The sequence below is a fragment of the Erythranthe guttata genome, chromosome 12, assembly GCF_056151865.1.
Source record: "Erythranthe guttata isolate IM_541 chromosome 12, IM_541, whole genome shotgun sequence".
Classification (NCBI taxonomy): Eukaryota; Viridiplantae; Streptophyta; class Magnoliopsida; order Lamiales; family Phrymaceae; genus Erythranthe; species Erythranthe guttata.
The window spans coordinates 12,029,157-12,056,782 of record NC_142544.1 but is presented as its reverse complement, the minus strand read 5'-3'; the positions used below and the strand labels follow the sequence as shown (position 1 = coordinate 12,056,782).

Genomic DNA, 27,626 nt, shown 5'->3' with positions numbered 1-27,626 from the left:
TCTAACCTCCCTTGAATTGTTGTCGATCCTATATGGCATAAAGCCAGTTTCATCATCAGACAAAAGAATCAAGTTTGTCCCAGAGTTTCCACTCGTACTTCCAACAATCTTTTCCTCTCCAACAGAAATATCAGCACTCCTAACTTCTACACACATCATGCTCAAAGCAGTGGTTAGATAATTGCGCGCTTTAACCTGAGTGTCGCCTAACTGCTCAGGCAAGAAGCACCCAGACCACTCCCATCCTGGTTCGTCAAAGCGGACAGAAAGCAGTAATTCCCTGAAGATAAAAAAGGCCAAAAGAAGGAATATCGATAAGTGAGAAACAGCACACCATACATTAGCCTCCTCCGTACTCTGCATACTAGAGATTTGAATATGCGAAATGCTAAATTACGAATAAATTGGAGCTGCAACACTGAACATATGATAAACATTAACTTGTAACTGTAAAAACTCTAGAAGTTCAATAGAGCAAGGATCTGTATTTACAAGCGCAAGTTTAATTTTCCCTGAAATTGAGATGTGCGAAAATTCAGAATTTGTTCAGTTTTCTTAATAGTATGTAAAATGCACTAACATGATGGAACAAACCTTGTTGTATCCATCCACCGGATATGGGAATGTTTTCCAGCTCCCAAAACAAAAGGAAAATCAGTTCCCTTCTGCTTGTAACATAAATTCTTAGAGCATGCATTAGCAATCACGTATCTGCAAAATTAGCAAATGTACTTTATCTGCTTGAAGAAGAAAGTTCTCGAGAGAAGAGTGGTAAGCACAGGAATTGACTAAAACATCATGACATCGAAAAATACCTAGGTTGGAAAGTTATCATTTTTGTCCTTCCAGAAAATGATGCAGTCGTAGCCGAAACGGATAAGACATAGCCAGATGCTATGGATGGTTGAGGAACAAGAACACTGGTTGACCCAGTTGATGGGACTAGAGAAAATGGGGTTGACCATGAAAGCTTTGGAAAATTTTCCATAACAGAAGGCAGGTACCTACTTAGCTTCACCATAACTTCCCCTGAATATAAATGAGGATCAGGAGAAAACAAGCAAGCATTGACCTTTCTACTATCAATTTCTGCAAAATCAGGTGAACTTGAATCTGTTCCACTGGTAGAACCTAGAGAAAAAGTGGATGACCCAAATGAAACAAATAGCTTAGCAAAAGTGTGTTAAATGATATCCAAAGATTGTTTTGAGTTTAAAACATGATATCACCTTTAGAAGGTAAATTCTGATCAGTACAGATAAGACCAAGACCGTCTTTCTTCTGAACAAGTACATTCAGCTCATCCAAATTATAGCACGAGGGAATGACACAGTTATGTTCTTTCATTTCATTGACAGAGGTTGAGAGTGCTAGAGAAAATCCAGTACAATTATACAACAAAAACGGAACAGATATGAGAATTTCACGAGCTCCAGAGACCGCGTCCATTACCTTCTCCATTGTAACATATAATGGACCTACATCATTTCATTTTAGCTTCTAAATAAACCTAAATAACACCAAATATCCCAATTGATATACAATGTAACAACAATTTCGACATACCATCGGAAGAATCGGGATCAAATTTGATAATTTCAGAAATTGAGAACTTAGTTCCACTGAATTTAGCTTTTTCACTAAATGATTCAGCACGGAGATACTTCAGAGTCGAAGGCTTAAATCCATGCATGTGGAATGTTATCGACAGATCATGGGAAGAATCAATATGATAGAAAGAAGTCTCAATCTGAAAATGAAACCGAAAACATTAAATCCGAGAGGGAATATCCCTAATAAATTAGCATGCATAAAGAAATATTTAGTCATTTACTGGACATTAATAACATAGATTTCAAGCTAGTCCAAACCTCAGAAAGAAATGCAGTACGTGAAACACCAGCATCTTCCAATGTCACCGACATTGATTTCATGAGATAATTTTTCAACACTAGCGGGCTAGTTAACATCACTTGGTACAGAAACCGATTCCTTGGTATCTCCAAACTGTGGGAGGATGGATTATGAAGTTTATGAGATTGTTTACCCCTATCAACATTAACTGGCGAATATAACCCTTTCATTCTTCCAACTGGAGGCAGGCACTGATCATTCACAGAAATGCAACAGCGAAATGCGTCACTGCTAGGATGAGAAGGATAGCAAACAAAAGAACGCAAAAATCCAATCCTGACATCTTGACTTATAATACTTGAGATATTATAAGCTTCACTCCATAGGTGTGAATCGCCAAGAGGACGGCAACGAATGCAGCCTGCTTCAGCCAGATGAAGAGGGAGAGGAAACTCTTGGCCAGGATATATCGGGCCTAAAATCTAAACATGAAATGTTAGAAATCTAAAGCCAGCACATGACCATCCAGTTCCTCATATGAGAATCATAAACTCAGAAACCAAGTAAATTTTGTGAATTACCTTTGGAGCAATACCAAATGGAATATCAAACCGGACTTCAAGCAACAAAGAAGTTGAGTTTAAAATTACAACCTGAAAGCAAAGAGTTTCTAAGAACCTAAAAGAACCAAAACCATATTAAAAGAGGCCAGAATTGGGACATACTGTTGAATATAATCGCATCAATTTTGTAAACCGCTGTACAGAAACGTCAATCACTACAGGAATTGCAAACCCTCTAACTGCATCTGTCCCACCATCTCCTTCAACTTTTTTATGTCTTTTCGTAGAATTTACATCGCTATATATCTCCGAAACATGTGATGATTTGGAAAATTCAACCTCGAAGTATCTGCGGCCAACAAGATCCATTGAAATAGGGGCTGAAGGTACAGAGGTACCCTCCAGTTGGAAAGTAACATATCTATGTGCTGCCTCAAGTAATTGCTTGTCATTGAGTTTATCAGAAGACTGCACTGGTCTATAGCGGAAAAGTAGGTCCTCGGGTGATTCATTGATGTAAACAAGTGTAGAAGAACCAGGTTGCAGGACACCTTTCGATGGAGACACATCCAAATCATCAGCCCCAAGTTTCCTTTGGCAAACACAAAAAACTAGAGGCACAGTAGTTAAATTTTGTAGCATGTATGGAGCATATCTTCTCGTCTCTGGACCTTTCATTATTTCAAAACTTGAGATATGTGAACTTTCTGTCTCCATAAAGCTCCATGCATCCTTCATCATCTCATTTGCCCTCGAAACGACCTTATTTAAGCAACTTTGAGTGCTTAGTTATACATTAGAAGAGGGAAAATGATAACACCAACAAAAAAAAACAAAAAACCAAAAGAAATGAAATGAAAAAGTAAGGCTCAAGCAGACCTAGTGATCAAGAAAATATGCGATAGTTAAACTTGGCAGTTGATCTAGTTAGCATGATGCATTTGATAGAAAACCAACCAATAATATACAGGAACTCGAAGAATCCCTCGAGAAGAAGACGTGGTTAAACTTTACCTAAAACAATAGAAACGCGAAAAGAGATACCTCAATTATGGATTCGTTTAGATTCAAATTGAGATTCGTCTTAGATTCAAGATTGATGTCTGACATCATAGCGCCACTAAAGAGAGCGTTCTCGTCCTGCTTCCTACTCATACTCAACTGAAATTTCCAAGGCTCCAAAAAAGGCTCCCACAAGACCTGAAGTGGTATTATCATGTTAAAACAGAACCCCAGATTAACGAGTCAGAATTAATATAGGATAATGATCATTCCTACCTTGTCAATGCTGTAGTAGTTCACTTGAAAATCACAACCAACCGATCCTTCAATTTCATCCTCAATTACAGTGGACCAAAAATATGAGTTTCTCAGCAAAAACTCCAGCAATGGTCCATTAGAATTCCCCTACATAACAAAAAAAAAAGGAACATGAAAACTCAGAATTGCTACATTTATCAGTTCACTTCTCAACACAATCACACAAAACCCAAACTTGACTTTAACTAGTCATAGTATATTGAGAAATGAAGTTATAAAGATCCTGATTTGATAACACGAAAAGAAGATTAATTCAAAAGAAACAATTAGGATAATATTTTGGGTCTTAAGGATTAGATCATTTCTCCAAGGACAGTATCACAGAGAGAGAAAAGAGTCTAACAACATGTAGAAGTTGGGCAGGTTGATATAATGAGCTAAGCAAGGAGTAAATTCACCTTACTTTATGTGCCTCGCCATTACTTTCTGCCAAACAGGTAATTGGTCCCATTCCTATCCCTCTACACTCCCTATCTCCTCACTGAATACAGTCTTAAGTAACCATATTAATACAATTTATATTCACCAGACCCCTCCCTTCCAACCATACATTTCCAAGACCATATTTTTTCTACTCCATCAGATCTAATCATGCCCTGCCAGTTACTGACTTGAAAGCCACCATCCACCTTAATATGGCAGAAAGCATCCAATTTTAAAGGGACTAATAACGTGCTCCCAACTTCTCAGTCAATCTATCACAAACATCAGCTTGGTGTTACTACCTCAACGTGACACCCTATGCCCCCTTGTCATCTTGATAATGTATACTTAAAACTAAAATCCAAGACAAGTTATGACACCTCACACCTATAACCCCCTTGCCACTAGACAATGTATACGAAGATTTAAAACCCAAGACAAGTTGAGCAGAATGCCATAAACAGGATTGGGTGAGCTGATATTTTCTTGTAAATCAAAATTGTGGAGGTTGGCGTAAAATGGAGAGAAACACTGCTTAGTTAAATTTCCATAGAACTGTTTTTTCATTGTCTATTCTGAATCCTCATCTGATATCATGTTTCAAAAGATTATGTCACTTCTGGTTGAGGGGTCTAGGGTGGAACCACATTGAAAGTTCAATAAACCTGACAATTGTTGTGAAACAATAAATACATATCTTCTGTTCTCATTGTATTTTTGGCCCATACACAGTTTTTAGCTCTAATGCTAAAAAGATACCACAACAAAAAGGTAATATAGCAGCAACTAGATTCCTATCTTTCCATTAAACTATGCAAAACCATATAATAGCTAAATTTATACAGTGTAAGCATCAAATACTTTGACCAACGCAAAATGCCTATTTCAGTAATAATAAAAGAAAAAAGAGAAGTGTCTGATTTCCATAAAAGAAAAGCAATACTGATAAAAATATTGTAGTTGCCATGCAAAGCATAACATCAGAAGAAATTTACCTTCCAATCCGTTAAAAGAAGAGAAAATTTCCTTAGTTGCACTTTAATGTCCATTCTCTTGAATTTAAATTGAGAAGGTGTTTCTTCTGATTTTGCAAACCATGTAAAGTGAAGGAGGTAAAGAATGTGGTTTGAGATTGACAAATCCAGACTGTCGCAACGAACCAACAAACTCATGTGAACATTTTCAGTCTGATACTTCAAAATCTCAGCCTCGATATAGATTTTAGAAAGCTGAAAAAGAGGCCAGGACTGTACATTGTTTCCCGTATATAATTTCATAATCCCATTCAAATTCCCAGAACTGATAGTCAGTTTCACAGTTTTGCCATCAGTAGCCAGTTCAGTGTTTCTACTTTGCAGGTTAAAGGAAAGAAAGCAATTCTGGTTAACACCTGCATTACTACAACACTCGTCCAAAGGCTGTTTATCATGAAAATGGGGCCTCCCAAATGTGTTATATCTATCTCTGCTGACCAGTGCAGGAAAATGAACAGTCATGCCTATATTTTCCAATGTTAGAGTCGAAAAACCAGGACAATCACTTTCCAATGCAAACTGATTTGGGTTATCACCTGCCACATATTTACTATTATCTACTGCAATGCCAGACACAGTTTCTGATGCCCCTGAGGTCAGTATAGAAAGTTGGTCACTCAAAGAACTAAGTAGATCAACAACCTCATTCCAGTCAAACAAATATAGCCACACTTCCAAACAAGGAAACGACACAACTATTCGGTTCTCACCATGATCTGATACTGAAAGAATCACGTCAAGAACTGAGGAGCCTGACCCAGGACAAGCAAATTCAGCAAGCAGAACAGAATTAATGAATGAAAATAGTGCCAGAGATGAGAACGAGATATCAAAACAGGGAGGTTTGCCATTCCCTAGTGATAAAGAGCACACAAAGTGCATCTCAGCCGCCGCGAACATTTCAGAACAAACTGAATCTCGTTTCGACCTGTGCAACCTTAATGATAATGACCTTACACAGAATCTCATGTCACTGAAAGCCATGTCTGAGGTTTTAGGAAGCGATGCAGCATATTCCATCATTTGTTTCTTTGCCTGTTCAAAATCTATCAAATCAGATGTGAAAATTTTGGATGCTTCGTCCACCATGGAAAACTGATCAATGACATAACCCAGTGCACTGAATCCAGCAATGGGGCAAAGTTCTGCAATATAAGGACATTACAAAAATGAGCAAATGCAAAAAAATGCGTTAGATTCTAAGTATGCTGACAATATGAAGTACAGATACCTGCGACATCAATCTGGATATCATTGACCATGGCCATGATACAAACAGGATACGAAGAAGCAACATCAGCCTCAAAACCAACGGGAATCCTCACCCACACATCTGCACTGAGTGACGGAATCAAGACGAGATTTTGGCGTCCATTCAAAGGACCGACCATATGCTCTTCCTCTAACAAAAGAGATAGAGATAGATCAACTCCAAAGAAGTCTAAACAGTGATTTCTATCACAAAGTTTGCCAGCACCAATACAGCATGCAGAAGGAATATCCTTGATTACAGAACTTCGGTTATTATTTTCAGAGAAAGCAATGCGTAACTGTGTAATATTAGCCTTTAGATACTCAGAGCAATGACTGTTAGCAGGTGTAATTACATTACAATCAACGATCTCAAAGTTATATGTAACAGTGCTTGAGTCTTCAAAACTCATGCTGCTAGTAGGCTGTTTATCTGGGCCAGGGTTCCAATCCGGTTGGGAAAAATAACTTATAAACATAGCCAGAACCTCAGAAGGCAAGATGCAGGAAACTTGCCGGATGCTGAAACTCATTTCAAGTTGGGAAGTTTGTGGACCAGTGTTTGTTTTCTTCAGGTGTAAGTTTAGAATTGGAGAAAGATTTGTATATAAAGGCCCCCAAAGAAATTCATTGATTATTTGAGACTGCCATGGTATGGAAAGGACTACTCCTTCAGTTGAAGAAACAATATCGAAAGAGTCCGAAGAAATGGTGCATAATGATTTTGCAAAGGGTACCAAAATAGTACCAAGAGTCCATGAGGGATCATGAAAATGCACTGTGATGCTCTGAAGGTTCAAATTGACAAGAAGCATATCAGTATCAATAAAATCTTGCGCTGAAGAATTGACAGCACTGTTACAATTCACAAGTGGAGCAGAAAGCATATTTGGCATCCCCACACAGCTAAAGTTGGAGTCTCTGAATTTCTGGCCTCTCAAATAGAGAGTTCTACTGAATCTGAGCCTCATATCTTCAACTATATTCTCCTTATTACAAAGAGAATTGAGACTCTCAGCAGTAGTGACAGGGAAGTGATTTAATGGGATGCTTGATGATTCATAAGAACCAATTTCATCCAAAAGATCGTGGGCTTCAGAACCATGTCTCCATGAGTTTTCATCTTCCAGGCCTGGTTTCCTGCCTTCAATGTCAGATTCTCCGTACACTACTATATTATCTGAAAATCGAACCAACTTCCCAACAATTAATGGATAGCAATGAATGTCAATATTATTTGCATATATTGTGTACTGTTGAAGAAATCCTTTTGTATTTCTGAGGGCTTCAAGATGCAGAACAATGCACCCATCAACAATTGAACTTCCAGGACCCAACGCTCTATTTGGACCATCAATATTCACACTCATACTGCGCTGACTTAAAGATTCAGAGCCCAGCATATTTCCAGTGGAGCAAAGTACATGGTTTGCAAAATCATCTTTTGGGGAACTAGCAGTGATCCGACAAGTCTCCACAGAGGCCCAGCACTCTGGAAAATCTCTTTGGTCGTACCTGCAATCAGGTTGGCCATGGATGAGCATAATAAAAACAAAAGGCAATGACAACATGATGCAACTTGCCAGTGGATTCCCAGATGTTTTTCATACTTCCAATATCTGTTTTGATAATTTTGTTACTTCATTCTTTATGCATGTTGTTATTAAAGTGAGAATTGACACTCTTCTATCTTTTTGGCTTTGGTCAAGTTTGTAACATGTCGCTATAGTATTGCTAATGTTCCAAATCATTTCTAGTTGTGTAGAGGCATATCTAGAACTTAGAACTAAGGAAAGTAGATGCTTTTGTTTATAGTTTGGTTCGAAGGCAACACTTCCACTTCAATATTATAATGAAAATCGATATTTTAAGTTGACATAAAACATCACAGCTGAAAACAATTTGGCGCGTGCCTTCTCGAGCACCAACGATTGCGAACTTAATTTTACTATCACAACAAACAATGACTATCAACTAGCATATTAGGTGAGACCCAAGCAAATCACAGGTAAGAGAAATATGCAATTGGATCATTAACTACACAATGTTTTTTTTATATAGATAAAAGAGGAAAAAAAGTAATACCAGATGACTAGCTTCTGACAATGGAGGTTCAGGTTGCAGCCATCAGCCACACTATCTTCAAGATTAACTAACAAATAAACTGCATCCATATTAACATCAATAGAAAACCAGGGATGAACGGAGGTCTGCAATACATTTGATGAAGGTTCAAGTGAAGCTTTGGAGTTCGATGGAGGAAGAAGCGTATTAAACTGCTTAATGAGTCCCATAAGTTCCCCATAAATGGAAGCAGAGAAGTGAACATAAAGTGATTGAACCTGTACGTGAACCTGTAAAACCCAGCCAATAACTTATTATGCATTCACATTAGAGCCTCCATAATTTGCGTCATAATACACATCTATTTATATTGCCAGAAATCCAGTTATTTATGCATAATAGCGGCCTAGTCTGATTTGACTAGCAGATAGTCAGTAGAAAACCATAGGCAACAAAAGAGACAAATAGGATTAGTTGTATTTTTAAAAAATCAAGTTAACCCTTAGAACTAACTACTAAGGCTTTTAGTGTGATACGGGGTACTGTCTGAAGAACAATGGTAGACGTGCTTTTTCTAAAAGAGATTTTAGGAAAAGAAGCATAAAATATAGAAAATGTCTAACCCCATGAAAGGAAGGAAGCAAACAAACACAAGGATAAGGGGGTTTGACTCAAAATTAGGGTTTTAAGAAAACATTACCCAATTCGATGTAATTTTAGGTCATTATCACGCTCTAGATTTACCACCAACATCGAACAACAAACCATTTCTACATACTCCTATAGAAACTTCTGATTTTAACAGGATCTTCCGTGGGTTTCCATCCACTTTTGCATAGCAATATTCTAAGAGTTAAATCCATGTGCCAAAAACAAATGCTTTGCAAATCTCTCTTTGAAGGGAAGACCAAACCCATTTTGTGGTAAATGACAATATTTGTTCACGAAAGGATAAAAAAGGTCTGGTACATTATAATAAAAACATCTAATAATTGTACAGTACATCATCATATCTATATCCTAAATGAAGATACTCGACGTTATCACGTACCTCCAATCCTTTGAGGATTGGTTCATCGGGTAAAATACAGGATACCAAGTCTGCAGTAGCACTAAACTTTTCTAAAAGAGGGAGAGTTGCAGAAGAAGACATCATCAGGTTTATCTGCAAAACATCACATGTGAATATAAACCCATTTTAAGAACGCCAATTTGGAGAGGATATAACTGCTAACCTTTGCATCATTTATCTGGATGCCAAAATGATCATACAGATCCTCAATCTGAAACCCCATTCTGGTATCTTCAATGGAACCAGACCTATCTCCCATGTGAGAACCAGAATAGTAGTGTATTTCAGTTTTGGAAGTGAAGCAGACAGTTGCTACTTCAATTACCTATAAAATTGGATTTACTAAGAAAAACAAATAATATAATAAGATTGCTATGGATGTTAGTTACTCATGTCAGCCACTACATATGGAAGAAAGAACTAGAAACGTCATTTAACTACACAGATTTTGATCAATTGTTTCTCAAAAACGTTGGAGCTAGAATATATGGACAATCTAAACATCTCACATAATATTTGTTCTTGACACATAATATTTGTTCTTGTAAATTGAATAAAAGTCAATTGCACTATATTTAGCCTATTAAGTTTCCCTAAGATGTTTTATCCGCAGATCATTCTATTAACATACTTTACTGTGTTCAATACTATTACTTTACTATATTATGTTCTTCAACGTTAATATAATTGCTATTATTTTAACAGCATTTTAGTCTTCACTTTTACAATAACAAAGGAACGAAAAATACATACCATGTTATGTTCTTCAGTGTTAGCACTTCCACAAGGTATTTTGACGACGGTATTGATAAGATTGATATCCCATATCATTTTCTTACGACTTGATAAAACATAACTGCAAAACAAATGAGATGTAATAATGAACTCAAAAACCTGAGAGGTGAATGACAGCAAGAAACGCATTAGATATATATACATATATAAATCTAGAGAACCACAAGTAGAAAAATTAAATGCCCTTGAGAGATGAAACATACTCAATTTTTGATTGAAATCGAGAGTCGGTGTTGTCAATGTCATTCAGCGACAGCAAAATCTGCATGATCAATATACCTAAATTCAGCGAAAACATTGTCTTACAAAAAGGTAGAGCAAAAACTTTAGGAATCACTTCAATTCCTTGCAAACCAAAGGATTAAACATGCTCTTGTCAGCAGGGAAACAAAATCCAAATGATAAATGCTGAAAACATAATGAAACGTCAAAAAATGCTCCATAGAATGCCGCAATGGCATTCTAACAATTTCCCTGTTTTAGTTAATATTTAACTCTCAATATACCACACAGAAAATTATGTCAGCATAAAAGATAAAAGACTAGTACATTATGCACAAAAATGCAGTTCCTCTATCTCTCGTTTCTGGATCATAACGAAATCCAATTCCGTTATAATATGAGACTATGCACCTGCATGCTTTAAGATCAGGACTTTCTGATTCAAGACAAAGAATTCAAGAAATGCATAAGAATCTTATAGAAGAAGATAAAGATTAAGTCTATTATAGTGCAAACCTTTTTGTTCAACTGATATGAACAAACACTTAAAAACAACAGATCAGAAGCATTTCTAACAGAGACATCTCACATAAAAACATGCAATATTGTCAAGCTTCAATAGAACCAAAAACAAATAATACCTCGAGTAGATTTGAACCAAAATGAGTATTCTAGTTCTTAAAAGAGAAAAAATAACAAAAATATCAAATAATTTTTAAATCAAACATAGGAATTTCATAAAAATGGAGACCCAACATATCTGACTCAGAAATAGAAAGGTCATATTACCCTTTGCTGGTGAAAGCTGAAGTTCTGCAGAATATGTAAGAAATCCAGAATATTCTTCACAAATTCTGAGTCACAGAACATTTCAATTGGACTAACGATCACCTGGATACATAAGATGCAAAAATCATCAACCCAAAAATTGCAGGCAGATAGCAGATTAAAAGCTATGGTTATTCAAAGTTAAAGGACTTAAAAGAGAAGGTAAACCACAAAACCTTCACAGACGAAGTAACATCAGCACTTGGAGGTGAAAGATCGAATTTGACATTTAAAAAAGGCTGCTGCTTTTCAAGAACAATATCCTCGGAATTGACCTGCAAAACATTTAAGTCCAATATGGTATACCAATACTGTAATAAAAAGATAAGATGCAAAACGATGCATGTGCAAACTTTGTCAATTTTTCTGGATACTATTAATCAAAGAAAATCATTATTATGGTGGCATGTATGTGAACTGCCTTTCTTGCAACTATTAAGCAGTTGCAAGACCTGGTTGTTGCGATTTTCTTACAACTAGTTGTATTCTATACTTCTAAACAATCTATCTTCTCCTGTAACATCTTAACAGAAATGAAATGCCATTTACGGTTAGAAAATTGCTATTTGCGGTTTATAACAAAACCCCCCAAAACATTCCAAAAAAATCCAAAAACCCCCCAAACTGCAAATAGCCAAAAAAAAAAAAAAATTGAAAATTCGAAATCAAGCTTGAAGAAGGGTTGGGCTTCGATTTTTTGATGTAATTTCGCCTCTTTTATGTGTAATATGCATTGGGTAGGTCGATTACGGAACCAATTTCATGTTAAAAAACCCTACAAATCGATTTGTAGGGCTTTTTTTTCGCAAAAAAATGCTGGAACGCCCAAGATGGGCGCCCAAAAAAAAAAAAATTTTTGCACTGGACGCCCAACTCGGGCGCCCAAATGCAGCTTGCACGCCCAACTTGGGCGTGCACTGCATGAATGGGCGCCCAAGTTGGGCTTTTACGCGTTTTGGGGGGGTTTTTGGATTTTTTTGGGAAGTTTTGGGGTTTTAGAGAGATAAAGTGTTTTTTGTTATAAACCGCAAATAGCAATTTTCAAACCGCAAATAGCAAGCCCCTAAAAGACACTACATATTATAACTGGTTGTACGATTTTCCTACAACTAGCAGATAGCATTTAACATTAATTATTATAATTGCTAGAAACAGTTCCACTAGGAACCAGTACAGGTGTTCTTCGTGTAATGGTTTGGGCTTATACAAACCAATTATTTACACACACCTTCTATTTTTACACTTCCTAGGTATAATGAATAGTGAGGAAAGGATTCATCTCATTGTATTCCTAAAAGATACATAAACGTATATACATATCATTCTAAGCTAATCTAGAAAACTAGATTAATTAGTATCCCTAAATACAAGCTAATCAATCCTAGCCATTTATATAATATATTACACTCTGTAACACTAGGCATATACACTTGTGGTTACTTTTCGTCCTAGCAAGTGAAGACACAATACTAGACAGTATGACATGGACTTCAGAAGTTAATGAGAGTTGGGGGAGAGATTTGTTGGACTAAAACACCAAGGATGTAAAAGAAGCATCGTGAACTTAAAGGTCCCCACAAGGTAATACTCAAGAACAACAATACCAAGAAAATGGATCGCTATTTGCTTGCCAAGCATAACCACTACATAAGCAATTCTAGATTATAATACTTTAGTAATTTAACAACCACCACGTAAGAAATTTATAGATTATAATACCATTTACTTGCCAAGTATAAACCACTACATAAGCAAATTCTAGATTGTAATACTTAAGTAATTGAACAACCACCAGATAAGCAATTTCTAGATTATATGAGTACAGTAATTTAACAATCCCCGATCCGTCTTCTTCACTACTCTAAACAAGGAAACCCTAATAAAAATGGGCACGTTAAAGTCATCCTATATAATTATACTTCTTTAAAGTACATTTCTGTTTAACCAACTTCTAAACTTATACATGAGATAAAGGAGCAAAAAAGACCACAGTTTATACATAAGTAGAACCATATGTACCTTTTCTGTGGACAAAGCAACTAGATTATTACATGGATTAAGCAACTGAGCAGAGTTCACAAAGGTGGTAATAGTTGCCGATTTCTCCCAGACCTTTCCTTCAACATAAATTCCATGGAGCGTCAAATCAGCTATAGCCCCTCCCAGCTCCCTAAATTATACACCAATTATATATGATGATATTGAAAATGAAAGTTCAAAATTGACCCAGAATAAATTATTTTTAATTTATTTACATGACAGAATACGAATAGGACGACAAGGACCTCAAGGAACACATGATCATCAACATACGTGATCAAACAGTAGCATGACATTGCTGTCAATTTAAAACAGCAGATCTTTAAAAAGCCCTGAAACTTAGCACTGACAAGACTACGGTCCAACTTACCCAAAAGTGAATGATAAAATCCTACAAACATTCTAGCATGTAGTTCCTAACCAAATCCACTAAGTAGTCTCCCTTATTGTAATTAATAATAACAATGTAAAGAAAAGTACATTTTTATAATAATGTAATAAAGCTTTCTTGCAAAGTGTACAGCAAAATGTCAGAAGCAAAAATTGCTTCCATAAAAAATTATTCATATACTTTTATTTGCATGTGAACAAAAAAGTACTGGCATTGCTGCAATTGGGTCAAATGGAACTATGAATTCAACACGGTAGAGGACATAGAGAAATTGTGTCTATTGGACTTCAAGTGCAGCATAATACTAGAAATAAATGACATACATGCTCAGAAGCCTAGTATGAATTTCAGAAATGTTGATTTTCACTGAAGAAAAATAAACTTCATCCACCATAGCAGAATCCCCAATTAACGCAGGAGCAGGATGGAACTTTGTTGCCTCGTATATGTCCTACAGAGAGAATTCCATGTTTTCAGAACTAATGGAATATGCTAGTATAGACCCCCATTAATTCACATAATTCTTAATTCATGCATTGTCGGTAAATCCCAATTAATATATGTAAGGATACCTTGATCACATCATCTGAAATCACACCAGAAAATTGATTAGAATCATTTGTCCCCCCAGCGCCAAGCATGCCATATGATAGCCAATTCAACCATCCACGGGGCTTGGTAGGGGGGTGGTCATCTTCAATGTCTGCATTTCCATCATTGCTCCCATATCTAGATGCTGGATTAACCAAGAAATCCTACAAATGAAAAGCCATATTACTATCAAATAAAGTTCATATTTTTCATTCTCAGTTGGTTTTCAGACAGTAGCATCTATAATGAGATAGAGAGCCGGCTAAATAAGCTACAACCCCCATCAACTTACAGTTAGGAAACTGACAACCAAGATCCTACTGTCAGAAGCTAACTGGGTAAGAAATGTGATAAGAACTTAAGGACCTATTAATCAGCAGCATTACCTCTAGTTCACATTCAGCAACAGATCTGTAATTCAAAATGTCATCTATATCAGTTTCTTTCTCCATTTCCTCCAAAATGTGCTGAACATCTTCTTCCACCACCTGATGATAGTGAATGCATTGAATTGTGTGAGTAAGAGCAAGAGAGGAAAAATGAACATAAAAATAGCCAAATAAAGATCATAAAGCATCACCCATATTATACTCTTCAATAATACCTCAAAAAAAGGAAGTTATGCTACAGAGACAGTGGATGAAGCAGCTCAAACTTGCTTCAAGTACCATCTCTGGCAGTCAGAAGGTGCATGAATAAGAATTGAAATGACATTTATTGCAACATATAACTTTTAAGTTCAAAATCTCATCATATATGGTGTTCCCTCTGTTCCGCAATGAAGTTTAAATCATAAACACTTCAAGATATTCCTCTGTATAATGCGATAAAGGAAAATGTGTTTATATTGAGAAGTAATCTGATCAAATTAGAGTCTCATTTGACATTTCATTCTTTTTGCTTTAATTTATGACTAATATCGTTTTCTTTTGAGTAAAATAATGAGACTCAAAATGTATCGCAAAGATTACCAGGGGAAAGTGTTATCATGAAAATGTGTCGAAATTGGAGAGTTAGAAGAGAATTGAGTTGATTTAACATTTGATATTGGAACATGTTTCTTTTACCTGTTTTCAAATTTAAAATTAGAGATATTTCCTAAAAGACATAGTAGGATTTAAGGAAATAAGCATTCTGAAAAATAGGACGCCTAATAATACCAAGTACATCCGTACACTAGCCTTTTCAAATGAGACTCCTAAATAACCTCTCAAATTACCCAATATGACCTCTCCCTGCCATTACTCACCTACAAGCATATTAATGTGTCTGCTGTCCTCGTCTCCAATGTCTATTTGTTAAACATTCAAGGAATGGGTCAGTCAAACTAGGCTCAATAAGCCAACATAATTTCTCAAGTTAGATACGTGCTTGAGTGCAATAATGCACATGAAATCAAAATAAGTAGATAGCAAATAACATACTAAACAGTTTTTAGACATAGAAAACGCTTGATAACTTGCATGACAATTGGAAGCTTTCTTCTTAAAGTTTGTGTTAACTCATTCTCCTACTGCTGGATCCGTCATCAGTTAGCTCATTAAAAAAATAGAGATTACCCAAAACTATCCACCCACAAACAACTGGATCCTGCAAGGCCGAAGCAAACTTCGGCAAATGCATTTGACAAAATATAAGACAGTTTTTAACACATTATTCCTATGAAGAGATAACTTAACGTAATAATATTAAGCTTAGTTTGTTATGAAGCTGACTTCCATCCCATAACAGATGCGATAAAATAGGTCAAAGAAATATAAAAAAGGAATACAAATGTTAAAAATTTTACACATATTCTAGTAAAAAGATTTTACTTGTGTGTTAGAGCAAAATCTAGTTTTGTAAAGCATAAATTTATTTTTTACAATAAAAATTCAAATCGAAGTAGGGGTGGGGTGAGATTTGAACCCTGGACCTTTACCCTAATAGTAAAGGCTGGGTATCACAACTCTCCTAATCGGAGTTGGTGTAAAAGCTGAATCAACAGAACCTAAAATTCCTTGTAATTTCCTTTCTTAATGAAGGAAAAAAATTAAGTTTTGAAAAATAATATGATGTGAAAATAAAAAATAAACAAATAGGTATTTATATTATATTATATATATATATATATATATATATATATATATATATATATATATATATATATATATAAAGCAAGTATCGAATAACTATATCTTAACAGACTTGCCTTTTTTCCTTAAGTTTAAATAAATAGAACTCCTTGATCTTTTCAAATAGAGTATCCTGATATTCTTTTTTTGCTAATCCTGGAACAGGTATTTATGATACTTAAACTTAATATTCTCATTCGCTCTTCATGCCCTCTTAATTTATCAGATAATCTTGAGCACAAATTCAACATATGGCTTGTGTTTATGTGTATGTATCAGCAACTACGGGAAATCAACGGTCTTACCTGATCGTGTCTGAGACATTTCAATTTGGCCTTATACAAGTTGACATACTTCCTGCGAGAGTTCCTGCAGAGAAAATTCAAAAATACTAAGATAGCAGTTTTCCATAACAAGTTCATCTAAAGTAATCAGCATTCCAGAAGATTAAAGATGAAGGTTGCAGAGATCAACTTACAGCCTCTCTCCTAAGTACTTCCAGGATGTCTTTCTCAAACTCCTTCGAACATCAGAAAGAACAGACTTCTGAGCGTAGTGCCACCATAATTTCTGCCATCCCTTCATCCTTTTCCCTATAGGGCTCCACCAAGGACGATAACGTCCATATCTGCAACATGAAAACAACAAAGCATATCATTTTAATAGTAACCATGACCCATCACGAATGACAAATAAAGATAACAAATAAAGAGGGTGAAATTAACAAGTGAGAGCAAATGTGAAAGAAAAATGTAAAGAATAGCCCCTACAAACACGAAGATATGAGTGGGCAACACATCGACAGACTGCAGTTCAGGAAAAAAAATATACATAAAACCAGTTATTTTTCTTGTAAGGCTAATTCTAGGTCATTTCTTCACGAGAAAGGGACGAGATTAAGGTAAAATAGGTCCAAGAAATCTTCCAAGTAAGTTTATCAGGACGCATGGACAGCAAAGTAAATAAATAGTGCTGTGGAGAACAAAGAGGACAGGTGGTATGTAAAGGAGGAGACACAGATGAGTTAAAAATGATGTAGAGAACACAGATAGTTAAATGTTCACAAAAATAGTGGTTGAAAACATATTCCTTGCATAAACAATAGCAATGAGCTTACAATATGAAGTTTCTAAACAAGTCAATGTTGGGTAGAAAGTTGAATCATAACAACACACAGAGTTGATAGTTTTACTCAATCCACCATATCCGAAACTATGACAGAAGTAGGCATAAATCCTCATCGTAAGCGAAACCGGAAAGTAAAATTCATGAATCAGCCTAACAACATCTCAAAGAAGTGCCAATTGATATTGTTATGCTGGTATATATCATGGCAGGGACCATATACTTTTTCTGTGTAATACTGATAAAGAAGAAATTGTCAGAAACTGGGCGTTACTTATTGAATCATATTCTTCTTCCTTACCAAGAAAAGTCAATGGATTTTATTCCTGGCTTCCCTGAATAATTTCTCTTTTAGGAAAAGACTCAAGAAATATCTGAACTTGATCAAAGAGAAATAGAAGTCACAACCTAAACCCAAGCCTGATGGAGCTTTCAGGGTTGACATGCTATATTTTACATCTCAATTCAGAAGTAGAAGTCAGATATCAATCAAACTCTTCGGCTACCTAAAGACTACAGCAACCTAAACAGTTCTTTATTTACAATTTTCAACTTCACAAAATAATATTGTATCATAAGCATCTAACATGTAAAAGTAAATTTAACAGTGTTGTATCATAAGCCTCAAATGAAAACAAATTAAATTTAACACTGTTGGTATAATAGTTCACATTCAAGTTTCAGAACTCTAAGCTTCCAACAGATTAAACACTGAAAGAAAACAAAAGATAGCACGATTTGAAATTATCATTTCCAATTTCAGAACTGCAAATCTCTAAGCTGAGAACAAAATAAAATAAATAGATAAAATAGAAGATAGTGCCCCAAACTTACTTCTCTCTCAATCGACTTAAAGACATATAGTCACAAAGAGACAGTATCTGTTGCAGCTGAACCTCGTCCATTAAGGTGGTCTACCAATAGTACAGTAAAAAGATATTAATCAATAAGATTCATCATAACAATGAAAATGAAACTATATTCAAGAAATTTCAATGCATAATGAACATACCACACGAGCCAACTCAACATCCATATTATATTGTGGAGCATCATTTAATAGTTTACCTGATCTGTTTACCTACATTAAATTGCAAAAGGCTAAAGTCAATAAAAAGCAGATGCAGACGCAAAGAAACAGTATCTGTTTACCTGATCCATAAAAGTTGTTTCACTTTTAACATAAAGAAGCTATCTATCTAGTATATGAAATAAAACGAAAAGGCATACAAAAAGATAGGTGTCATATTAAGCACATCATCATCATGTACACGAGACAGCATTTAAGATCAAAATCCTAACAGACACTGGATACTTGAATACAAAAATTGATGGATATGTATCATTATAAGAGATCATAGTGACAACAATACCATGTTTATTCAAGATTAAATTAGTGCAGTCAATATATTAAGAGTTAAAAAAGCATTACTTGATCGAAAAATATATATTATTCTATTAGAGAATTTTTAAACGTGGACTTTACCCCAAATATTCAGGGAGAAGGTACATAAAATGTATTAGAACTTGTAAACAAGAGTAGATTGAATAATACACTGACAAAAACTCACGCAATGTCCCACCATTTTGTCAGAGAACAGAGTTTTCTACCTTTTCCAAGTTCCGTACACTTATACATATTCATGTTCCAATTACGTGGCCAGAAATCAAATGGGTTTGTAGTTACAGAATCCAAGTAACACTGACAACAATGCAAGTTTCAAATTATATAGCTACGCGAGTTTCAGATTTATAAAGAAACATATGCACCAAGATGTATGTCAAACATCTAAACATAAAATATTGACTTCCTCATGCGGCTTGGGCATAAATATTGTTTGAGGAGAATAAGTTTCAAACAAAGGACAAGCTACAATTCTGTCACTCATTATAAACTGTGCCACCAAAGAATAATCTATTGCAGCAACGTTGAGATGTAAAATATAACATCATACATAATATTTTGTGTACAATACAGCAGCCAGCCTTGCTTACCGACAGAGACACTGATACATTCAGTGGAGCTAACAAAGAGGAATAATTGTCTTCTTTTAGCAATTCCCTTCCCATGTTCTTGTAACCCACCACATTCTCTGTATTCGAATCATCAGTTTTCTCAAAAGTATCATAGTAAAGTTCTAAGTTCTGAACTTCAATCAATTTGTTGACTTGACCCCCTCTGAGTTTTGCACTTGAAGATCTGAACATAACAAAAATGTACATATATGAAAAGTTGAAATAACACTAAGATAAAAAAATGTACAAATTCCAACTTTCTGAAAGATGTAAAGGTGGCCAAACTGCCGATCCAATGGAAATAAAAACAGTTTATCCTGCGTAAGTTACACTTGAGAATAGGATGGGTATTTTGTGTACTAGAATGTATTTTATTCACTTAGGCTTGACGTACATTATACAAAAGTATGGCTCCAAGTAAACTTTACTAACTTATTTAATAATTAAGACGGAGGAAGTTGGTGATATATGTCAAAACATGATTTAATGCGTTTAGAAAAACTCAAAGAAAAGCCAAAAAATGTAGGAAAGATTCACGGTATGCCACCAGGCTTCACAAGACAGAAAAACAAACAGATATGAACGGCATAATTTATATGGCGGTAGTAAAATGTAAGTCGCCCTGAGAAAGAAAACTGGCCAAACATAGCTTCCATAATTTTTATTATGTTGGTATATGTTTTTATGTTTGTAGCTCTTAGAAGCCTAAGTAACTAACAGGTGTCATTTGGTTCTTCGTGTGCCCAGGCTCAGCAGAAAATTCCTACTCTAATGAAGACCAACAATCACAACCCGCGGTCATATCAATATCTCCATCAAACTTCTTAATTTCTACTAACTAAATTTATTTTTCTACCAACTTCAGGGACCTTGTCCTCCAGAGTCGTATTTAATCCAATCCCAACTGAAACATTCCGCCACTAACATAGAAACCATAATAATAAAATTTGTGACATGCAACTGCATTTCACACTTACCTTTTACCACTGCAGGGAAAAAAAAAAGACAAACAAACAAACAAACATGCGTGCCAAATTGAAGACAGCAGAAAATGTAAAATAACTAAAACAAAGAATCAAGGCAAGGAAAGACAGTACCCAGCAGCAGTTTGCCTCGTAATCGTCAAACTTGAAAACTTCAAGCCAAATACAACGTGTTCCTGAAACATACCAAGTATCAAAGAATTCGTCGAATTCTCAAAATTGAACCCAGGAAAATAGAAAAAAACAATATTTTGGAAGTAAATATATAACAGATTACTTTGATTGTAAGAAGTTCACCAAAGTAATTATTTGCGGGATTATTTTACAAGGAGATAAAATGAAACAATTGGAAAATGTCAATATTTTAATAAGGAATCAAAAACTTGCTCCCAGGGCCATCCAAGAGCAATGAAAATCTAAACTTTCGTCTTAATGTGATGAGAAATTTACGCAATCCTTTTTGTTGGTTATTTCGTATACTGATCCAAACAAACATTATTTCAACAATATAGACCGTCAATTGGTCCATCTCCTTCTGTTGCAGCTCCTATGGCAATTTCTCTTATACCTGTAAGACGGTCTTGCATTGCACATAAACTGACTTTTGTACATCTCCTTTGATCATTTGAGTTCCTCTCTTCGTAGATTTTCTAGTTTTGATGTCTATATATCTGCTTTCCAATACCATTGTCTCCTTCATTTACTTCCACAAGCACTGACAGCAGTTCTCCTAAACATCAGGGCCAGTGCCGAGAGTGGCCGGCTATGTTTCAGATAATTAAAACTATGTTCCTTTCATTCCTATGCCAGATAAGTATTGAGGGCAACTTAAAAGACCATTGTTGACTGTAATTTGTCAAACACCTAAAATGTTTTCATATCTATATAGAAACAAGAGTGCTTCCAAGTCTAACATGCCAGTAACCTGCTTGGCATATAACAAAGGAACCCATGAACCCGATTTACAACGTAGATATATTAAATTGATCTACTTCAACCCGTTATGTAAGAGTAAAATGCTTAAGATGCGAATTCTTGGAAAAGTTTTGATCTGACTCGTAAAAAATTGTCAGCCAAAGCAGTTTATTACAATTCAATTACACAGAACAAGCATGGTAAATGAACTGGAAAGAGAAATTGTTTATATGGATGAAATCGTACCTTAGCACTCAGTGTGTCACGATAGAGGACATGGACATTTCTGATGGATACTTGGATGCTGTCAAGAATCTTACAGAGAAGGCAGAGAAGGTGAGAGAGTGTGAGAGGGATTACTGAATAAACTGATAACTACATGGCAACATAAGTATCCAACAAGACGAGCTTATAAATTATTGCCTAACAAACACAAATTTGTATAACATGATAAAAAAACAAACCAGACAAGATTATGAATTGATGTGTTAAAACAAGACAAGCTTATGAATTATTGCCTGATGGGTATAGCACGATAACACATAGTAATCAACTATATAAGCTTATAAATTATTGTATAATTGTTATAACATGATAACAAGTAGAAATTAACCACAAGAGCTTATGAACTATAAGAATAAACGCATTGCGAAGTCTGAAAGATTTATAATAAAAGAAAAGTTGAAGTATAAGAAATTCAAAATTGAAGTCCATGAATGATAAAGGTTTCCGAGGACTCTGCTTCATAGATAAGAACGATTACACATGATGTGGACGAAATCAACATTAACAAACTCTAAAAAAATAACTACTGCAGATTATTTAAGGATTTGAATTAATTAAATAATTATCTCACGGACTACTTAAGATATGTTGCAACAAACGGTAACCTTATCTTCCTCACACAATAGATAAAAGACCAGGAAATGCAGAGATATTCTACCTAAGGAGGAGAAAGGTTAGCCAGCTAGGGCAAGGAATATTACCTTAGCAGTGATGTATGAAATGAACGATTTTCCAGTCTGATTGTCTAAAAAGAGAAAGCCATTAATTAGTACCAACAAAAAAGCCCCACTTACTGAACAGAAACTATTTAAAATTGAAATACAAAATGAATCCATAACAGTGAAGTAAGTTAATCCAGCATGCAGTCTATCTGCAAATCGCCTAGAATAAGGATCTAAAAACACAAATGAAACAGCATAAAAAGGAAGAAATAAACATATAGCCATGTAGCATGTGTGCACTAACTATATTATGTAATTTCACTTCTACAGATCACTACTCATATAGGGGAGGTTTACTTCTAATAGCAAACCATTTATCAATCTATATTCTAGTTGTTCATGGAGGAAAGGGCTGCTGAAACACCAAAAAGACCAGCAGACTAAAGATAAATGGAAGAAAGCTAAAGGCATAAACGATAACGAGTCTCACCGTATGATTATAAAGGGAACCAGTAGAGTGCAATCTTGATGATGTTCAGAAAATATCAAAAATGAGAGGAAGAAGTGTTAAATAGAAGAAGTCATTTTTGCATATTTTATGTTTGTACATATGAGCATTTGTCGAAGATAAAAGGGGTGGTGATGGCAGGTACTGGAGGTTGATGATATAAATATTGATAAGGAGAAGTTGATCTGGGCAGTCCAAACATTCTCATTCTCCGCATACTACATTTCTAATTGACAACTAGAATTTCAATACCAATATGACAACAAAAATGATATTCTTGTTCAAAATGAAAACCAATGTCAAAATGCTCACCACACACGCGTCTCGATAATTTTGCAAGTTCTGCTGCCGCTAGTTGGGCCTTTTTGCTTGCATATTCTCTTCTTTCAACAGCATCCATGCACCACTACCGACCAAGAAAAAAGAAACAGTAAAATAGAAAACGATCATTCGAGGCAATAAGGAATAGGATTTAGTAATACTGCTCAAGCCACAACAATCCTTCATTATCCATCGATAAGAGAATTGCTAGGGTGGGGAAGAATATGATTTTATCACGACAGTTACGAGGCATAAGAGTTGAAAGTTAATCAAAGTATTTTCACCCTCAAAATTTGATGTAACAACCTCGGCGTATAATTACCTCTGTGTCATCCCTCTGAGATACGCAAATATATACTTCCTCTAAAATGATTATAATGGGGTCCCAGCCAAGTTTTTTCCATGGAATTTTTATGCTTAACTTGCCAACCCGACCTACAAAAGCAACGGCTTAAAGACTGTGAAAAATAAGAGGATACGGTATCAAAGCCTGTAATTAAGTAATTATAACAGAGACCTTGTAACAAGACAGTATATAAATTCATGAGAAACTAGAAAGATGAAAAGAACAAAAATATAGACCAGGTTTGTCTTAATAGAGCAAAGAAGAGACGTAAAAATCAGCTACAGTGATCTAAGTAGTCAAGGGACTCTATAAATAGATGCATGCCTACTGTGAATGCTTCGGTTATGCCAAGTTGATGGGGCCATTGTAGGACACCTTCAAAACTGTCAAATGCAATAATTCGTACAGCATACCAGCTTCTTATTAACCAATAGTAACCCAGATTGCAAAAATCATAAGAGTAATGGCCTCGATATTGCCTATTCTGCCATAACTACTCCACCTCCCAAGCCACCCAGTTCATCATCCGAAGTTTTTCTTTCTCTTTCTCCATGAAGAAGTCATCTATCGATTCCAAAAATACCATGGATAGCCCCAGCACATGATACAGAACCGATTCTTAGTTTTTCCCTCCGTTTAACACACTTTGTACAGCCTCTCATTATTTACAATGCTAAACTGTTGCACCGGTTCTTTCAACCCACCAAACTAACTCTTTAGCCAGATTCCTTTTTTTTGGAACCTTTTGCTGCCATATTGATGAAAAAAATGAAACGGTTGCCTATAATGAACGTTACATGATTCATTATAGGAACTTACCCTCTTGATAAGTTTAGACTCTTCTCCTAATTGTTGTTTTCCAGAAGTTTCAAGAATCAATAGCATATTGCAATATTTCAGATTGACAAGAATCTGTATCATGCATTATGAATTAAAATGTTAATTTTCAGTCGGGTGTTAAATTTATATTAGCATCTCAAAGTTCAAGTCCTTTGATAGTCTGAAAAGTCATATGCTTGTATGATACTTCCTCACCTGTGAGGGCTTTTAAGTTATGCACTTTTTCAATGAATTGTATTATTTTTCTCTTTATTCTCGAGCGTGATCGTCTGTCAATTCTGGTTCAAGATGCTACCAAAATGTTATAATCACAAGCATGTCCTTTAGAATTCACTATGGAGAATATTCCTCAATAAGGATCATATCATGAAATGCTTATAAGCATAACAAATTATGGTTTTCATTGTTTTTTATCCCCGAAAATCCCACAGAATTCTATATTTTCCATGATTTAGAACTTGTAAACTTTTATTTCTCCAAACACGCAGCCTTTTAATTCTGTCACGTTTCAAAGTCTTCGACCCCCGAATTCATTCGCTGTGAATTTTAGTTAAACTGCCATAATTACCCTCCATCACATTCAATTGTGTTCCAACTTCCAATAGTTTAGAAGTGTCCGACATTCTCCTAGACAAACAAAGCAGATGAGGTAGACCAGCTCATACGAGCAGATGAACTTAGCACGCCATCTACAACACTATAATGAGGTTATTCCTGCATGAATCGTATTTATGATTGCTTGCAACAAAAGTAGGTTGAGTCACCACTTGATGGAGAGGATAATCCAAGATGTGATGATATTAGTACATAATTTGATAGAGGCCTCAACTAATGATTGCGTACAAGTTATTTGAATGGGTGCATTGAAAACGAGAATAAGCTGGTACGAAAACCAAGGGATCTCATGCACGTAACTGGATCGCGATATTCACAATCAAACAGCATTAATCAGCACAAAATTCTTATACTGGCCAGAAATTCATTTTCAGAAGCATCGAAGTGATAAAACCCAAACTACTTATTATGTCATTGAGCAACGGGTCTGATTAACTTTCAGTATGTGAATAACACAAGAAAGGAAAGAGCGGCACAACCATAAAAGAAAACTAAATGCCAGATTTTAACAGTTGCCAGGACAATTTCAAAACAACTCTTACGTTCAATAATACCAACTTCAAGTGTAATTTCCTTGCTGGAATCCTCCAGCTAGAAGCATACTAGAAATGGGTAATCTACAAACATATGCATTTGGAATCTATAGTTTTTAAATTTTTCAAGCAATTGTCTCACCTTCTTTAGGTACATTGTTCTTTTAAGTTCTACTCTTATTTCACTCAAGTCACTGAAGCATCTCTATAAAGCAGATACAGGTCAAGTTTATTTAAGTTTTCTTTCATATGGCATCATATATTTGCAAAGTCAAGTAAGATATCAAGAAAGCTATGTTCAATAAGTTAAAATGCTTTACAGTCAACTTTCAAAATCTGACAGAAAATATGCCAACATGTATTTCCTGTTAAATTAAGAAACCCAAAAATCCAGCTGTTGGAAGTTAAAGCCACTTGAAAATTTACCTTGTTTGAACGCAAATGGCAGCCGAAGGTAGTCAAAAGCTTCAAGAATCAGCTCCACATTTTCTAATAATACTTCCTCTACACCCACAAAATTAAAAGAAAGTATAAGAATAGAAAGAACTTCAATCCCTATTCAGCTACCAAATTCAAACATTTCATAATCGTCATAATGCTTCTATGATTGCTCATGTATTTGCAACTGGGTTAAAGCACAAGGATAAAGATAAGTATTATAGTTCCGTAGAAAGAAACAATATTACCATTCCAAAGGGTGATTTTGAGCTGCTCTTTTTGGATGTCTTTAATATATTGGCCAAGGTATCCCAATATCAACTGCCTCACCAATCCTTCAAACATTATTTATTTATTTCCTTCTCTTCTTGTTGATCTTGGTTCAATTTAACTCTGAAGAAGCGGAAAAAAACAATTAAATCGGAAGTATAATATATTGGAGCTATTCTAGCAAGAAGCATAGCATTGAAAAACTTATTCCCAACAATCAATCAACCAACTCTGAGAATTTATGCAAAAAATATAGAAGATATCACGGAATGAATTCTATAATTCATCCTTAAGAAAGAGACTGTATCTTCGTCTAGCATTCTCATCTCAACAAATTCACTAACCAGTTGAAATCAATCCCAAAAACTACGACTGAGAGAGTCTGGTTTTGGGAGGTTCAGGGTTTGGATTCAATAAGATTAGGGTTTTAATTTGTGGAACTTTGCTCGGAATCAGGGATTTTCTGCAATCCTATCCCAATTTTAAAGTATCCAAGGTAGTGCTGGTGCATCATCTTCAACCCATTTTCTTACTCAGTCGGTCCAAGTGGCAAAGTTCGGGCGATGGAAGGAGGCGGCGATTGCTGAAACAATCAAGTTTTCTACTTAAAAATACTATAATACCCTCACCTATAAAAATAAGAAACCATTTAACAAACACATCAGAAGCTCGCCGGAAACTCATACCGCCGGAAATTAATGTTGGGGTTGAAAAGAGCTGGTCTCTTAGATGTCACAAGACCATTTCGATATATGCTGCGCCACTGTAGAACACAAGAAAAGAAGGGGAATTAGGAATTGTTTGAACGTAGCAATTATCGATTTTCTTTATACAAAACCCACGTTTTTTGTGCCGAGCCTTTTCCGGCGGTTGCGGAAGAGTCGACGGCGTTGGGGATTCCGGGAAAACCTTTTTCTTCTTGAAGGTTGGTCTTGCGATGGAGAAGAATGAACAGGACCTGGTTCTTTGATTTTATTTTTTCTGGTTTTTTGGTCAATTATAAATAAGAGATTGGCTGCACCTATTTGCAATCTCAAAATTTCTTAGCGCAAGACCTTACTTCATGCAAGATCAAAATATAAATAAATTTACTAAGAGTAAGACTGGAAATTACAAATATGACCCCATATTAATTTTGATATTATTAATTCAAAAAATATTTGCTTGCTATTGCAAGACCAAAAAAATAAAAATGAAAAATGACCAT

At 35.4% G+C, this 27,626-nt stretch overlaps 1 protein-coding gene across 5 annotated transcripts in view; it reads right to left on the bottom strand.

Annotated features, from left to right (window-relative positions):
• Nucleotides 1-27,414, bottom strand: part of LOC105962309 (vacuolar protein sorting-associated protein, putative (DUF1162)) — a 34,208-nt gene extending 6,794 nt beyond the window's left edge. Inside the window, exons 1-38 of one of the 5 annotated variants that reach the window (XM_088827157.1) lie at nt 27,262-27,338; nt 27,106-27,182; nt 26,953-27,002; nt 26,398-26,542; nt 26,138-26,215; nt 23,700-23,812; nt 23,369-23,462; nt 22,588-22,631; nt 21,848-21,916; nt 20,801-20,862; nt 19,683-19,887; nt 18,700-18,768; nt 18,522-18,601; nt 17,041-17,190; nt 16,868-16,931; nt 14,835-14,936; nt 14,430-14,612; nt 14,181-14,308; nt 13,446-13,596; nt 11,603-11,701; nt 11,388-11,489; nt 10,580-10,638; nt 10,335-10,437; nt 9,745-9,906; nt 9,561-9,674; nt 8,531-8,799; nt 6,426-7,960; nt 5,156-6,339; nt 3,696-3,824; nt 3,462-3,617; nt 2,580-3,179; nt 2,436-2,507; nt 1,872-2,336; nt 1,567-1,750; nt 1,230-1,478; nt 816-1,131; nt 595-711; nt 7-280 (exon numbers count right to left, since the gene is read on the bottom strand). In XM_088827157.1, the coding sequence (XP_088683283.1) occupies nt 7-280; nt 595-711; nt 816-1,131; nt 1,230-1,478; nt 1,567-1,750; nt 1,872-2,336; nt 2,436-2,507; nt 2,580-3,179; nt 3,462-3,617; nt 3,696-3,824; nt 5,156-6,339; nt 6,426-7,960; nt 8,531-8,799; nt 9,561-9,674; nt 9,745-9,906; nt 10,335-10,437; nt 10,580-10,638; nt 11,388-11,489; nt 11,603-11,701; nt 13,446-13,596; nt 14,181-14,308; nt 14,430-14,612; nt 14,835-14,936; nt 16,868-16,931; nt 17,041-17,190; nt 18,522-18,601; nt 18,700-18,768; nt 19,683-19,887; nt 20,801-20,862; nt 21,848-21,916; nt 22,588-22,631; nt 23,369-23,462; nt 23,700-23,812; nt 26,138-26,215; nt 26,398-26,494 (7,878 nt within the window). In that variant the 5' untranslated portion in view covers nt 26,495-26,542; nt 26,953-27,002; nt 27,106-27,182; nt 27,262-27,338. Of the gene's footprint in view, nt 1-6; nt 281-594; nt 712-815; nt 1,132-1,229; nt 1,479-1,566; nt 1,751-1,871; nt 2,337-2,435; nt 2,508-2,579; nt 3,180-3,461; nt 3,618-3,695; nt 3,825-5,155; nt 6,340-6,425; nt 7,961-8,530; nt 8,800-9,560; nt 9,675-9,744; nt 9,907-10,334; nt 10,438-10,579; nt 10,639-11,387; nt 11,490-11,602; nt 11,702-13,445; nt 13,597-14,180; nt 14,309-14,429; nt 14,613-14,834; nt 14,937-15,052; nt 15,122-16,867; nt 16,932-17,040; nt 17,191-18,521; nt 18,602-18,699; nt 18,769-19,682; nt 19,888-20,800; nt 20,863-21,847; nt 21,917-22,587; nt 22,632-23,368; nt 23,463-23,699; nt 23,813-26,137; nt 26,216-26,397; nt 26,543-26,763; nt 27,003-27,105 lie in introns of those variants that run through there. The other 4 variants (XM_088827156.1, XM_088827161.1, XM_088827158.1 and 1 more) reach the window with 4 other exon arrangements.
• Nucleotides 27,415-27,626: the final 212 nt, after the last annotated feature.